Source organism: Pipra filicauda, unplaced genomic scaffold, assembly GCF_003945595.2.
Source record: "Pipra filicauda isolate LSUMZ 115617 unplaced genomic scaffold, ASM394559v2 scaffold2_size9829703_pilon, whole genome shotgun sequence".
NCBI classification, from domain to species: Eukaryota; Metazoa; Chordata; class Aves; order Passeriformes; family Pipridae; genus Pipra; species Pipra filicauda.
Window position 1 is genome coordinate 7971866 of NW_024104421.1, and position 15942 is coordinate 7987807.

General features: G+C 38.2%; 1 protein-coding gene across 1 annotated transcript in view; it reads left to right on the forward strand.

The window, feature by feature from the left end:
* TRIM24 (tripartite motif containing 24) overlaps positions 1–15942 on the forward strand; it is a 57551-nt gene that overhangs the window by 37281 nt on the left and 4328 nt on the right. The window contains exons 8-16 of the mRNA XM_027743759.2: positions 835–952; positions 4391–4656; positions 5306–5470; positions 6939–7118; positions 8900–9035; positions 10188–10260; positions 11592–11760; positions 12308–12606; positions 15605–15737. Coding sequence (XP_027599560.2) covers positions 835–952; positions 4391–4656; positions 5306–5470; positions 6939–7118; positions 8900–9035; positions 10188–10260; positions 11592–11760; positions 12308–12606; positions 15605–15737 — 1539 coding nt within the window. The remainder of the gene's footprint in view (positions 1–834; positions 953–4390; positions 4657–5305; positions 5471–6938; positions 7119–8899; positions 9036–10187; positions 10261–11591; positions 11761–12307; positions 12607–15604; positions 15738–15942) is intronic.

Below are 15942 nucleotides of genomic sequence, written 5' to 3' on the forward strand. Positions count from 1 at the left end.
ATAATTTGAAACAGTCAGGATGATTTTGCTAAATATGTCTCTTGAACTTTTCCAGGAAATAATCTATCATTCAAGAAAACAAGTGTTGATCTCCTCAAGTTTTTTTATTTCTGTGTCTGCTGTGTGTGATTCTAAAATCAGTGCCTGTTATATTTCTGTATATCAGTGCCTGATATTTCTAGTGAAGCAACTACAAGAAAACATTTTCTTTCTAGGAACTAGATTAATACTGAGCATTTGATAGAGTATTCTACTGTGTAATCATAGTCCAGTCCTTTGGAACAAAAGCGTTGGGAGAATCTGAAAATATCTGTGAATCTGAGAGTTTTCAAAGACAGACTTTATAAAAATCTGTTCTTTGACTGTCTGAAGAAAACTTAAATCTAGTACAAAGGAAAATTCCCTGCCATGATACTTGTTGCCAAATGGATGGCATACTTTTCTTTGAAAGAAAAATGAATGGGCAAATATAGATTTGGGGGGGAAAAAAACACAACAATGGTTATGTGAATCTGTATTGCACTTGCAAGTAGTTAAAGTTATTGAATGTAATGACCAAGTTTGTGGGAGGATATGTATTTCTACAGGGAAGAACTTCTTTGGGTTTTGAGGCTGTAGTTGATTTCTTTTTAAAACTACGTTAGGAATAAGGGAAAGATGTTAAAAATATCTCTTTATATGTAGCTTGGACAAGTGTCTCTATCTTTAACCTCAGTTCTCCAGGGGCTAGTTCAGGAGGTTTTTTTTTGGTTGGTTTGTTTGTTTTGTGTGTGTGTGCGTGTGCTGTTCAGATACATGGCTCTGGCCACAAAGGAGTTTATGTTCCTGTTCTAGATTACATATCGACTGCGGTATCTTCTCCGAGCAAGGTGTGATCCTTCACCAGTGACTAACAATACCATCCAGTTTCACTGTGATCCAAGCTTCTGGGCTCAAAATATTTTCAATCTAGGTACGATAAATTTTTATTAGCCCTCTGGTGTCTTGATCCTATTTTTAAAGCAACTTTTTTTTTGTGAAAATAGGTTCTGCATTATTCATTTCTCATTTTACTATGTTAAATTTATTTCCTTACTTGTAGGAAACATTTAAAGTGGATTGCATGGGAAAAATTACTATTTATGGATGCTTATGATAAAGTATTAACAAACTTACCTTCCTTGAATGGTACATGAGATGGTGAAAATGACAGCTTTCAGTTTTCTGATCAATACACATAACTTCGGGCTTCTGAAACAAGGAGCACAGTCTATAACCCTACTTCATATCCTAAGAGAAAGGGTTCCAGAACTCAGTCTCATTCTGCATCTTTCAGCCCTTTCTTCTATTCAGTCCCATCCTCCCAAGCACAAACCCATAGCAGCAACATAATACAGAATCATAGAGTATCTCAAGTTGAAAGGGATCCATAAGGATCATGGAATCCAATGTCTGCTCCTCACAGGACTACCTAAAACTAAACCATATGACTAAGAGGATGATCCAGGGGCTGCATGAACTCTGGCAGGCTTGGTTCCATGACTGCATCCCTGGGGAGTCTGTTCCAGTGACCACACCCTCAGTGAAGACCTTTTCCTAAAGTCCAGTGTTCGTTTGCTCCCTTGTCATGCCAAACAATAAGCCTTGGAAAACTGAGATGAAGAGAAGGGGGAAAATGCCAAAGAAAAACAGAAGGACCGGGAAGAGAACACTAATTTTTGGCAGTTGTATGGCTTTTATATGGTCTTTCCTGAAGTTGTGGGATGGAATTCAGGAGGAAGCGCGTTTTTAACAGAGTTGCAAAAGTATTTAGTCTTTATTAACATAATAGATTTTGAGCTCCTCTCTAAACTGGTCTTTACATTTTTTCTTACAGCTATAAATTGCTGCTAGGGTTTTATTATACTGGTGATTTCTAGGACCAGGAAGCTTTGCAATTAGCCTGCTTGTGTGATTACCTGAAAGCCTGAGTTTAATGAATCATAGAATTGTTAAGGTTTGGAAAAGACCTTTAAGATTATCAAGTACAACTATCGACCTAGCACCACCACCAAGTTCACAATTAATCCATGTCCTCAAGTGCTATATCCACACATTTTGTGGAAACTTCCAGGGATGGTGACTCCACCACTTCCCTGGGCAGTCCGTTTCAATGCTTGACAACCCTTTCCGTGAAGAATTTTTTCCTAAGATGTAATCTAAACTTCCCCTGGTGCAACTTGGGGCCATTTCCTCTTTTCCTCTCACTTGTTACCTGCGAGAAGAGACACGCCCCCACTGCACTACAACCTCCTTTCAGGTAGTTGTAGAGAGCAATAAGATCTCCCCTGAGCCTCCTTTTTCCCAGGCTAAACACCCCCGGCTCCCTCAGCCACTCATAAAACTTGTGCTCCAGACCCTTCACCAGCTCCATCGCCCTTCTCTGAACAAGCTCCAGCTCCTCAATGTCTTTCTTGTAGTGAGAGGCCCAGAACTCAACACAGGATTTGAGGTGTGGCCTCACCAGTGCTGAGTACAGGGGAATGATCACTCCCCTGCTATTTGTGACACAGACCAGGATGCCATTGACCTTCTTGGCCACCTGAGAACACTGGTGGCTCATGTTCAGCTGCTGTTGCCCAACACCCCTAGGTCCTTTTCCACGGGGCAGTTTGTCAGCCAAGAAGATAAAGCACCCTAGGAACTCAACAAGCTTAGAAGCAGGAATTAAGGGTCTTAGAGGTCTTTTAGGATTTTGACTGCTGTCATGGTTCCTTTCTCTCTCCACTGTTAGTTTGATGGGCATTTTTGTTTTTCTGTCATGTGCAGAAGGCTTTATGAGATACCTGTGGGACCTTTTCTGCCTTTCATCAGAAAGTGCTCTACCAAGGTACAGAGGTGCAAATGTACGTTTCTCTACAAAGTCAGAGAAAAAAAGTTGGCAGTACTTTGAGGCAAACCAGCTCCTTTTCCCAGACATGAGGACATTGGATGGCAGCAGGGAAATTCTCCCAAGTTCCTTTTTTATGAATAATTGTCTTTGAGAAAGGAATTGAAAGTGAAACTTTTTTCCAGAAACAAACTGTCAAGTTCTGTGGTGATAGCTATGAACTGCTGCTTAACTGAGGTGATGTTTGTCATGAATTGACTTTTTCTTGTGTTTGGTTTAGGGACTCTTTTTTTGCATATGTTTATTTAATGAACTGCTGCATTTTTCCCTGTTCACTTTAACATTGACTAGACCTGTTACAGACTTAATAAAGGTTGGTGGGGGTTTTCCATTGTGTTTACCATATTTAATACTTTTGTTAATGACTGATGTGGTACAATCATGACTAAAACTTAAGCAACACCAAAATTGCCAGATGTCAGTATGAAATCAGTGTTATTGACATTGCCTCGTTGCCCTTTTCTGCACCACAGTGTGTTGGCTATGCTCCCTGTCTGCCTGTGGCTAGATGGGAAAGTAGAATGGTGCTACATGTGCAGTTTCTCAGCTCTTGGGATGAAAAAGAAGAGTATAAAATGCAAGAATTTTCCTCCCCCTTCAGGTAATCTATCCCCAACTGAGTCAGGCTAGACTGCACAGGATCCACAGATGAGGACTCATGGATATAAGAAGAGGAGTGGCAGAGTGATTTCAAATTGTTATGTAACAGGGATTTACCAACTGTCATGTAGTGCACCCGCCTCATGAGATGAACTCTCCTGGGAAGCAGCTATAAATCTCTGGGTGAGAAGGGAGTATGAGATATTTATCTCCCACTTGTATTGAAAAGATGTTGTGCAACCTTCCGCAGGTCATTGGAATTTTTTAACTCTTAGTCTTGGACCATATTTTTGTCTCCTTCACTCTGTTTTAAAGAAAGAAATTGTCATTGTCTTTTCGTCTACAAGCGGTGGGCTATTTCCTTGAATCAAACAAACTCTGTTCTGGTTGGAATTCATGTTTCTTGGATGAGGTAACCAGAATTTTGTGTGAGGGTGTCCATCACATCCTAGAATTGGTGCTGTATAGCACTTGAGAATGCCCTTTGAATATTTGAGTATTTCAATATCCATGATGTTGACTCAGAAGCCAAAAAGGATCACAATATCTTTAGGTTTTATGATACAGTTAAATCTTTTTATCAGATGATTAGATCAGGATACCCTTTTCCATTGAAATTTCACTTCCTTGCTCTTCTGGACAGGCCAGGACACCTTCCCAGGAGAAACCACTGTATAGAGGAGGCTGCAGCAGAAGACACTTGCTATAAAATGCAACCTTTTTTTTCAGGGGAACAAGCAAAATAAATGGAGTCCCTTATCTCACGTTTATCCATTCTTTACATTACAACAATGAGCGGTGACCACGTTATAAAAGGATCTAATTATGAAAAATAGCATTTCTTCTAACTGCCACTGATTTTATTTATTTTGTTTAAAATAGGTTCTTTAGTAGTTGAAGATAAAGAAACCCCACCACATGTGCCCAAGAGCCCTGTGACGGAACCAAACTTACAGCCACCAGGCAACTTGCCTTCAAACCAGCTATCTAAGTTCCCAACACAGATAAGCTTAGCTCAGCTCCGACTCCAGCACATGCTCAGCCAGGTCATGGCTGAGCGACAGCAAGCTCAACGCAGAACAGGTCCAGTAGTTTTACCAAATCCAAGAATGCCAGGAGCCATGCAGCAACCTCCTGCTTCTCATCAGGTAAATTATGATTATTTCCAGAGAAGAGTCTCTTTTTTTCCACTGCACTGAAGGAGAAAGTAATGTAAGATAGGGGAAAAAAAAGAAAAATTAAATCTAGATACATAATTTCAGATAGCTTCATCTTCAGCACATGGCTATTTAGGTGGGTTAGGGAACATTTTCTTTACTGAGAATTGAATGGGCATTTTAAATGTACCTGGGAAAATGTGTGGTAGCACTCGGCCTATGTTTATTCATTAAAAAAACAATCATAGAGTATCCAGCCTTATAGAGTGCTGAGCTACCTTTTTGCATTTTGGTCAAATGATCAAAAAGTGAATCTGTCATTAATTTTTTTCCATGTCTATTTTGCATATTACGCAGTGATTCTCCCACATAACTTTCAAAGCTGGAAACACTGTCACTGGCTCTTGTGATCTATCTTCCTTTATTACATCAGAATAATTCAAAACTATCTACTAGATTTTGGTTTTAACATTGAAAATCAATGTGTTCTGTGATCATTCAGATAAATAGTGTGGTACTATTTGTTTGCATATAATTTGTGAAATTTGCAGAGGTTCAAAAGGACCACTTAGTAAAAAATGCCTGGAACATTGAATAGATATCAGCTAACTTGCAGAACTGGTTTTTTGTTTTTATGCAGGCACCTCCGCGCTTGATTCATTTTCAGAATCAAAGCCCCAAGCCCAATGGTTCAGTTCTTCCTGCACAACAGATGAGATTTCCCCAAAATCAGAACCTACCAAGGCAAGCAATAAAGCCCAACCCATTGCAAATGGCATTCTTGGCACAGCAAGCTATAAAACAGGTAGAGGTTCTATCCCTTTTCACTCGCCATGTAGAAATGAAACATTAAATGTGCTTCTTACCATCTTTCATACTGTGCTTCTAGAGTGCTTTTCAATTAGAACAGAGACTGAATTTTTTCTCTATGACAAGATACCCACAGTTTTCTTAATGAGGAAACTGTCAAGTTTCTTTCATTTTGACAGTTCTAAGCAGCTGAAGCGTTATGAAAGTGATCCACTGTGTGTGCTGTGTAGGTGTTTTATTCCCTTGTTTGCTATTACTGTGGTTTCTGACCTCTTACGCAAAACTTAGCATGGCCATGGTCTGCACACTGCAGTCACTGAATAGACAAAAAAGAAAATCCCAGTTGAGCTTGATGTTAGTGACTTCACCAGGAACCAGGTAAAACCTTAACTAAAAATCTAAAGCAACCACAAGTATGGCAAATCTGAACTTGTACAGGTGAGGAGAGAAGAGAAAGACCAAAGTTGTGTCACCTCTGCTAAGACTGATCAATGCCGACTAATCAGCAGCTGAACTGGGGCAGAAGTAAAACCACATCATATGTTTTCTGGATGTTCAGGAAAGGCTCATCCTTATTAAACAGCATATTAACACAAGAATTTTGGGTACATGGAAGGAAAGAGAAAATCATGTCACTAGAGATAAGCAGGGAAGGATCAAACAAATCTCTGACCTGAAAAGTGGTGTAATACCATTCATGTTTGCAATGCTTATGATGTCAGAGAACTATTTCCAACTAAATTGAAGAAAGCTGTACAATATCTAGAAGAACCTATAGGAACAAAAACTTAAGTCATTTCTATTCTGTGCCTCTGAAAATAAAATTTGCCTGTCTGCAAGCTTTTAACGAATTCTCATCTGGTAATGCCTTTCTGGAACTAGAGACCAGTAAATAGAATGAGTAAACAGGAATTGAGGGCAGTCAAATTTTGCCTACCATGGGTAGCCATGAAATTCTCTTAAAGTCATTGAAAACTGCATACATCCAAATGAGAAAGAAATTTAGTCTGAATTGACAGTGCACTTCATATCATGTTGTTAAATGGATATGTGGGTAGAGATCCAGTCAGCATTTCAAATTCTTTATCACTGACACTGTAGCTGTTTACTTAGTAAAATGCTGAAGCAGTTGTGCGTTCAGCCTATTACCTATAATGCTTTTTTTTTTCACAAAAACTGTCAATGCAGCATAAAATATTAATAGATACTTAGCATTGAAGTATAGCTTTGAATTTAAGAATTTGCATTCATTTCTTCTATTCATAGTTTTCAACTACTTGTCATCTTCCCTTCCTTGTCTTGCAAGATTGGTTCTTGAGATGAGATAACTTCAGAGTATATCAGGATTTTATGTTTGAATTGAGCTTCCTGAACTAAGCTGCTTGTTTTACCAGTATATTCAGTAGATGTGACCTGTTGCAAAGAAAATAATGTTTTATTGTGGATTATTGTCTTTTTTTTAGTGGCAGATCAGTAGTGGACAAACTTCAACAGCCCTTACAACTGCAAGCAGCACAACATCGACTCCATCCAGCCCCACAGTCACCAGTGCCGTTGGATGTGATGGGAAGACATGTGGTCCCCCTGTGATAGATTTGAGTTCCCCAGTGGGTAGCTCCTATAATCTACCATCTCTCCCTGATGTAAGTGTAACATAGAAGCAATGTTTGATGGATTGATTCTATTTTGAAATAGGTCTTAATGTTTCTGAGAAGTAGAAACCATATAAACTGAAATTCTTGCTCTCTTTGTCAAAATGAGGCAGGTAGGAAAAAAACAATGCAGGGTTGCTGGAAATATTCAGAGCTGTTCTTGGAAGACAGCTGAGAAAAATAACATTATGGTTTGTGATTGTAATTGGACTTGTTTATTTGGATGCTGCATATTTTTTCCCTGCCTCTGGAATGATACTAACGAAAATGTGTTAGCTTTCATTTACCAGTGTCCATAGGTAGCACCAGTTTGCTGATGATATTTCTGCTAAATGGTCAACATTTTTAAAATACATTTTTAACTAATTGAAAGAGCTATCTTGGGCAAGTATTAATGGTTGACATACTGGATATATTCCTTATATCTTTTCTTTTTGGTACTTCTTTTCTTCATATATCCTCTAACATGCCTGTGAGCTGGTGCTAGAAGGAGCATCGTAAGATCATCTTGTCTTAAACTTCTCTCTTGTAGTTTTTCTGAATGGTACATATTTGTCAGAGATCCATGTTGGAACTGTTGAGTTTTAATCCCTTGACTTTTATTCTTTCAAATATTGTCAAGCCTGTTTTTTGTGGTCTAAGGTTTGTAGATATCTGAAATGCCATGGTTTTCCAGTGGTAACTTGCTGTTCCTTCCTGTTTCTGCCACCTGTGCTTTGTCCTCACTGATAAACTGTGTTCTGTTTATTAAAATGGAGTACATAGAGTACAGGGTCACACCGTATATATCAGGTTTAAAAGGTGAACTACACACCATGGTCATAAAACTACAGAGTCTGTGACACATTTTAGCATACTCATTTTTGTTCACAGTATTATGAACTCTTCTACTTGTATATGGTTGCATTTATGCTCTTAAGATACATGGCTCAAATCACTGTAAATATGCTGATCTTGCCAAGGCTTATGCATCCACTTTGGATACTTCTAGCTCACAAATAGAAATTTCAGTGGTCAGTATGTTTGCAAGTAGTAGATTTGTGAGGTACCCACTGAGAAAACTGATACTAAGGTGAGGTGTTTTCTTATGGAACATTATTTCTACGTATTGGAAGAAACCAAACAGTTCAAAAAGTCATTCCTCATTATCAAACCAGAATACGTAATTTTTACAGAAAGTTAAAATGGTAAATTGGGAGCCCCTGAATAAAGTTCAGTTATCTGGCTTGAGCCATAGGAAAGAACAAGTGTTGGTTTGCTGTTTGCATTTTGAGTCAATATGGATGGCCTCTATTCAGAAGGTATGTGGGACAGATGGGATCGAGTGTCCTTTGAGGTTCTTCCAGTGCTGTTAAACACTAGTGGATTAATGGGTAGTTTGTGTATAGCTTGTTATCTTTTTTAGAGTATATAATGTGAGCGTGTCCAAAGAAGGTGTGGAGATAGAAAATCATCTCTTACTTCATTGTGTGAAAACCACCTGTCTGGTACAGCCTTCTCTGAAGCTGGTGGAGAAAAATTGGCACTTACAGAATCATCTTATCTTAAAATGAAGCACTGTCTGGATTTGGCTATGTCATTTGCTTTTTAGAGAAAGCAGGACGACCTGTTTTAAACCATCTCACTTTTGGGTGGTTGAAGTTAGATGAAGTATATTTTGGTCTTTACCTTCAAAATAACACTATGGCAGAGGCATGGGTTTTTGTTGTTTTGGAGAGAGTTTTTTTCCCCTTCCAACACTAACTGCTTCCTCTCATTCCCCCACCTTTTAGATTGATTGTTCAGGAAACATCACACTGGACAATGCTGTAAGGAAGGATGGTACTGCAGAGCAGAATCAGCCAAAACCCCCTTCAAACAGGACTGTGCAGTCACCAAATTCCTCGGTGCCATCACCAGGCCTCTCAGGTAATGGAAATGTGGTGCAATTTTCTGTTTAAGTGGTGTAATTGAAAAGTCTAATGTGGCAATGTTAACACTGATATCAGAATTAATTATATCTATTTTATATCAAAGATTAGAAATAAGAAAATGAGGCAAAGTTGTAGAAACCCTAGTAGGAGGTAAAGCTACAGACAGTATTTTAGCATTGTGAACACAAGTTAAGTGACCAGATCTTACAAACATGAAGGGAAAAAACCTGTAGATTTTAGCACATTGGATAGAAATCTGTAGAAAAGTGACACTCTCAGGTGTACACCAAATGAAAACCTAGCTGCTGTGGTAAAAGTCAAGTATTTGAAAAGGATAGATAGGATGTAACAGGAGATAGAAATGGTGACTTGGGAAGTTCAATTTGGATATTAGAATATGTTTTTCACAGAAGGGTAGTGCAGCACTGACATGGGTTGAGCAGAGAAGTTAATGTGATGGGTGGCTAAATGTGGTGGACCTGAAGGATGCAGGGGATTCCTGTCACCATGCCTGCTGGCCATCAGCAGCTGTTCCCATTTTCTGATCTGGCCTGTAGTGAGGCTGTGTGAGTGAGTTCCCAGTGAGCACTCATGCAACATTCATGCACTCACATGGCATTCACAGACTGAGGCAGGTTACCTGAGACAGGTGGGTAATGCATTCACAGACAGCACAAACAGCCCGCTTGGCTTTCTCAGGACTGATGCTCAGCAAAAACGTCCTTCACAAGTCTTTAGCAAAAATTTCCTTCACAAGTCTTTTGGCTCTCTGGTCCTGGTCCCCAGACCTTTGGTCTCTCTCATATCTGTCCCCCAGACTTCTTCCTACTCACCAGCTCAAAGTTTCATGGCAGTTCTCCAGAGAGATCTGCTAGAATTTGATAAGGTAAGACAAAACAAACTGCAGTGATCAGGTGGAGGGGTCAGCCAGGCAAAGGTACTGATCCATCAGCCAACTTACGGGTCCCTTTTTGGGCATCTCCTTCTATTATCCCATGCCTCTCATCCTCTCATAAATATATATTAGATGAGAGATAGGTTAAATAAATGATGCTGCAGGAGACATTTTCCCCAAAACCTGTGTACTTCTCTGACTCAGACTTGGCACAGACCCAGGTTTTGTTCTAACCTGATCCTTCTCTCCTAGGAGGAATCAGTGTGACGAACGTACACCCTCCAATTCGTTCACCCAGTGCCTCCAGTGTTGGGAGCAGAGAGAGGTAAGGAAAGAGTGGGAGAAAAGAAAATGTAACTTCCACCTCCACAGAACACGCATCAGTCTCTTCTCTCTTTAATGCATATATAGATGTCAATTTGCCTCACCTTCTCTGTTAACAGGTCAGGCCTAATGGTTATTACAGCACTCTTTGCATTCTAAAAGCAGTAATTTCATTTGTGATGTATTAATAGCACATCTAAAAACATATTAACACTGTAAATGATGACTAGGTTGGTGTTATTAAAGGAATACCAATTGTAAATTAAGTTTTAAATTCAGAAAAATCAGCTAAAGGAAAAGGTTGAATATTGAAAGTCCTGATGGAACTATAAATTACTTCAGATTTAAGGAACTGATGTTACAAAGAAAGCTGTTAAAAATTTTCTACTGCAATACGGTTGGTTAAGTGAGCACTAGGTATCTACTGAGAGTCTGCACAAATGTTTTTATCCATTACTGATGGAATATTAATGAACAAATATATTTACACAATGTTGTTTGAAGAGTGCAGATCCATTAATGTGTTGCAATAAACTCAAGCATACATATGACATGAGATTAATTTTTCATGCAGAGAAAAATCAGATGACATTCATCCTACTTGAGTTGGAAATGCAGGTGCTTTTTAATATAGAATATGTTTTTCTGTATTCCATTTACATGGCAAATTCTGTGAAGGACTCTTGTGAACAGTTTAAATGTTTGTCTGAAGAGTCTTTTACTTGCATTTAAAAAAATATGCTGCTGCTTGAATTAATTTTGTTAGATTCTTAATTTTTATGACTAAATACATAAAAAAAAGAAAGATCTAGTTCCAAAAGCAGGGCCCTTGTTTTGGTAGAGTTGCAAGGCTGTAAGAAATCCTTCCAAGAAAATGTAAATATGTGTTTTATCTGCCTTATTCGGTTGTGTCATTTTCAATGATCAGTTCAGCTCTGGAGAAACACTGGTCTTCCCCAAAATACAGCTGCATCTCCTCCGAAGTGATATGATGTTCAGTGGAAATCCTCTTTTGTGTGTAACCTGAGAGAAAAGGAGATTACTTGCAAATCTTGCACTAATGGGAAGTCAAACCATGAATAATTCTCTAGTTCTGGAACTGCATCATTACAATTTTTCCTTTTGGTAATGCTTTTTCAAGATATATCAAAGGAAATAAGCTTGGATACAAGGATATCGAAATATCCTTGTATTCGATAAAAGGAATACTGCAGTGCTCAAGCTTCAAAGAAGCAAAATAGATTTAGCATTCTGAGGTTTTGGAAAGCACCACTGTACAAAAGTTCTGACTCTTAATTTCCCTTTTTTCCTGCCTTTTCTTGTCATTTACAGTTCTGGCTCCTCCAGCAGGCCACCAGGAGCTGATTCTACGCACAAAGTCCCAGTTGTTATGTTGGAGCCCATTAGAATTAAACAGGAGTCAAATGCACCAAATGAGAACTTTGATTTCCCAATTGTTGTAGTGAAGCAAGAAACTGATGAGGAACCCCGGCCTCGGAATGTAATATTAACAGCTATAAAGATCTCCTTTCTTTTTGGAGGGTATTTTGTATTTATGGGGAGTAAAATAATCTACTTGTGTTCTGTTGGGAGCTTCTCAGGGGAAAACTAAAAAAGCTAAAGAAGGGGAAGAGGTGAAATTCAAAATCAGACTAGCCCTACTGCCAGTTAAGTTAACTGTTGTGATCAGACTACTTTTATCCATTGAAAATCTGGGAAGATGGGGAATAGCTTGCAGAGATCAAATTTTCAGGTGCCGCTAGGAAATGTTTCTAATCATAGTGCAGTAATTTACGTAAATAAGATTGCTAGATTTTTGGGCCATCAGAGATTAGTTTTTTATTAGTGGAGCAGTAAATATCCTTTCATAGCTGGTTTCTTGTGTTCAGCTGTCTGATGTTATAGTATGTTAGTAATTTTTGCATGCATGTTGCAAGTTGTATGGCTCCTTGCATGTAAATTTGTTAGTCGAGTTAGTTTACTTGTTGCTAGGGCCATGTAAATTCGAATAAATATTATGGTCTGGCTTTCTTTGTTTCTTCCTACAGTCCATACTTACTTCATTGCTCTTGGATGGAAGTCATAATTCCACTTCTGATGAAGCTGTCTTAAGAACAGATGCACCAGACAGCACAGATGATCAGCCAGGGGTCCTGCAGGAGAACACATTCAGTGGGAAAATGGGATGGATAGGACCCTCCCATGTTGGGGAGGGCAGAAAAGAGGACGATCCAAATGAAGATTGGTGTGCTGTATGTCAAAATGGAGGGGAGCTCCTTTGCTGTGAGAAGTGCCCCAAAGTATTCCATCTTTCTTGTCATGTCCCTTCATTGATGAGCTTTCCAAGGTAATTATGACCCCTTCAGTTCCACCTAAAATTGCACTAAAAGACACAAGCTTTGTCTTGTGAAACCCAAGATAAGAAGTTTCAGTCTCAAAGGAAGCAACGTCTTCTTTAAAGTCTTGAATCCAGAAGTTTTATTAATTAGTGAAAATTGGAATTTACATTGAAACTTCAATTGTATTTTTTCCTACAAATTCTGTAATAAAAATCTTCACTTATTTGACAATTAAGCAAGATCACTTACATCTAGGGCGTGAATTATTAAAAATGGGACACAGAATTACCAATCTGTCATAAAATGTTTTAAGGGTGAGAGAAAATACTTAACATTTCTTAATAATAATAATAATAATAAAGAATAAAAATTTAAAAAAAAGGAAAAATTAACAAATGTCTACAGGAAAAATCTGAAGTAATAGAGTAATAAGTATATCACTTACTCTAGTGCTAAATATGGCTACACTGAGCATGGGATGTGTAGTGACTGACATCTTCTAGTAACATCTCTGCCAATGTTGAAACAAGCATTAAGTTTCTTTATTGGCTGTTACAAAACCATTACTCAGTTTCTTGACTTTCAAAATACAGTCTTAACTAGCATTACCAATGTTTGCTTCTGGAATTAGTGTCTTTGATTAAAATAAATGGCATTTTGCAATGTCCCAACTTGGAAATGTCATGCAATAAGCTTGTTTGTGTTAAAGGATAAAAACATTGGTCATAACATGCTCATTGTTTAATGCTTTTGTAAATATTAGGTTTTTTGATTAAATGTCAGCATAGTTTACTGGTGGAAAACATTTGAATAGCAACTTAGATTAGCACATTGATCACCTCTGTGCTACTCTGAACAAGCGAGTGTATCTAAAACGTCACTTGAAATGGCACGTAAGAATGTTTCTCTCACTTTTAAAACTTCAAATTGCAGGGAGTTTTTTATTAAACTGGTGCTATGTTACAGCTTTGTTCCATAAGCAAAACCTAGTGAAGTTACAGTAAGCACTTAAACTAATAAATATTTATGCCATTCTGACAAGAAAAAAAAAATCTTCAAGAAGGCAGAAAACTATGGATTACAAGACTTTTTTTCTAGTAAAATTAAATATTCAACAATAAGTCTTTAAAATGTCTCCTTTTTACTGGATTGTTGAGGGGAAACTGAGGTGATGATGTCTGAGGGCAAGGGAGCCAAAAACCACTTCGATGACAGGTGTTCAGATCTGTAAAGGTGCATATTACTATGAGTACATTGTGTTACTGGGCTTCAGAGCATGGTTAGCTGAGGTTTCCTCCTGACTTGAGATGTATCAACTTTCTGTTCCCACCTTTATGGGGTTACTTTTTTTTTGCAGCTGTAACTGTACTGAACAAACTTTAGTCTCTTAGAATTAGTTCCTTCAAACACACAAAGTAATTTCTTTATTATTATGTCAGCAGCAACAGTCTGCTTCTTTCATGATTGCTTTTTGTTCTTGCTTCAGGTGGATAGGGCAGTTTCATAGGTTCATAGAATGGTTTCAGTCACAGAATGGTTCAAGTTGGAAGGGACCTTTATAGGCCACCGAGTCCAACCTCCCTGCCATGAACAAGTTGCTCAGAGCCCCTCCCAACTTGACTTTGTTTCCAGGAATGGGGCCTCTACCATCTCTCTCAGCAACCTGCGCCAGTGTTTCACAACCCTCACTGAAAAAATTTTTTTTCCGTGTTTCTAATCTGAATCTACCCTCTTTTAGTTTAAAACAATGTTCCCACATAGATTCCTGAGGTTGCTGCATCTTTTTGTCCTTCATTCCAACCTGTCACACTCTTCCTGATTCTTGGATATTCTAATGCATCAGTCCTTTATCCCTAACCTATTTATTGTTTTCTTGTGTCACAAGATCTTTAGGTCATGGCCTGTATGAACTTTTGTATATCTGCCATATCATTTCTGTGATGCAAGTCCAGGCATAGAGGTGACAGTGTCATAAATAATTCTGGGAAGTTAAGACAGTAGAAGATAAATGTCTCCTGGTAGTAAAATGCTTATTATTCACCAGTGTATGCTAAAACTGGCAGATGGCAAAAATCTTTGGATGACTCTGAATAAAAAAGAGATTTTTTTTTTTTTAGTTTGGAAAGTCTTCTGCCTTACTATCAAAATGAAATAAAAGGTACTGCAGATATTATTTCCCATTTTCAAAGATATTATTATTATAACATACCTCTGAGTAAATACACACAGTTAGATCCTTTTTATTGCGTATTCTGTCATCTGTGTAACAATTCAGCCCTCTTGTGGTTACCTGCAAGCATGCAAGTTCCTTCCTTTGTCGAGAACTGTATTAAAAACATAGACCCTTCACAGGTTTTTCAAAACTTTGAGGTTCATAAATTGTGTTAGGGAATCAGTGAACATAGCTTCCAGAACTGATTATGTAGTAATCTTATGCTGTCCTTTAAATCTCCACGGTTTTCTTAGACCAACTGATAAAATCATGAACATCTGAAGGTTTTAGGGAGTAAAATATTTACAGTTTTACAAAAAATCTTGTCTAGGATAATCTGTATATGTTATAGATCAAGCTTGTAGAGAATATCAAGTTCTCACCGTATCACACTGACATGTTTTGTTCTGTTCAGCCCATACGATTCCTTCAGTCTCTCTAGTTAAGAAAAGGGCTCTTAATAGCCATTTGCTTGAACCCTTTAAGCTCGAGTGAAATATTTCAGTACTGACAAAGGTAGACACCTGCTGTCTATTAAGATAAACCATCTTTCTGTTAGGACACCATTAGTAACACTGATGCCACTAAAAAGGAAAAAAAAAGTTGTAATAGAGCATTTTTGCCAGCAGTCTCTGCTTTTTGTAGTGTTTTAAAAACCAACAACAACAAACCAACACATGGCACAGAAAAAACAACACCCAACAAATGAGGATCTTACCCAGAAATATGTGGAAAGTCTTTTGTCAAGGGTGTGCTACCTCACTAAGGTCAATGTGTCTCTTTGTCTTCTTTAGTGGGGAGTGGATTTGTACATTCTGTCGGGATTTGTCCAAGCCAGAAGTTGAATATGACTGTGATAAACCTACTCACAGCTCTGAAAAAAGAAAATTGGAAGACACTGTGGGTTTGGCGCCAATAGACCGTAGGGTAAGGATAAAATTATTATTTATAACGTCTTTAAGCTGAAGCAGTTTTGAGTTGTGCTAGAAACTTTCATCAGTATTTTACCTGGTTTCAGTTGGCGACTTATGTAAATACACTGAAATTAGTATTTTATTCGGGGTCTTAAAAACCATTTATTGCAGAGTGGTAGAGAGAAGACTCTCGGTCAGGTGTGAGAAGTATGGCACAG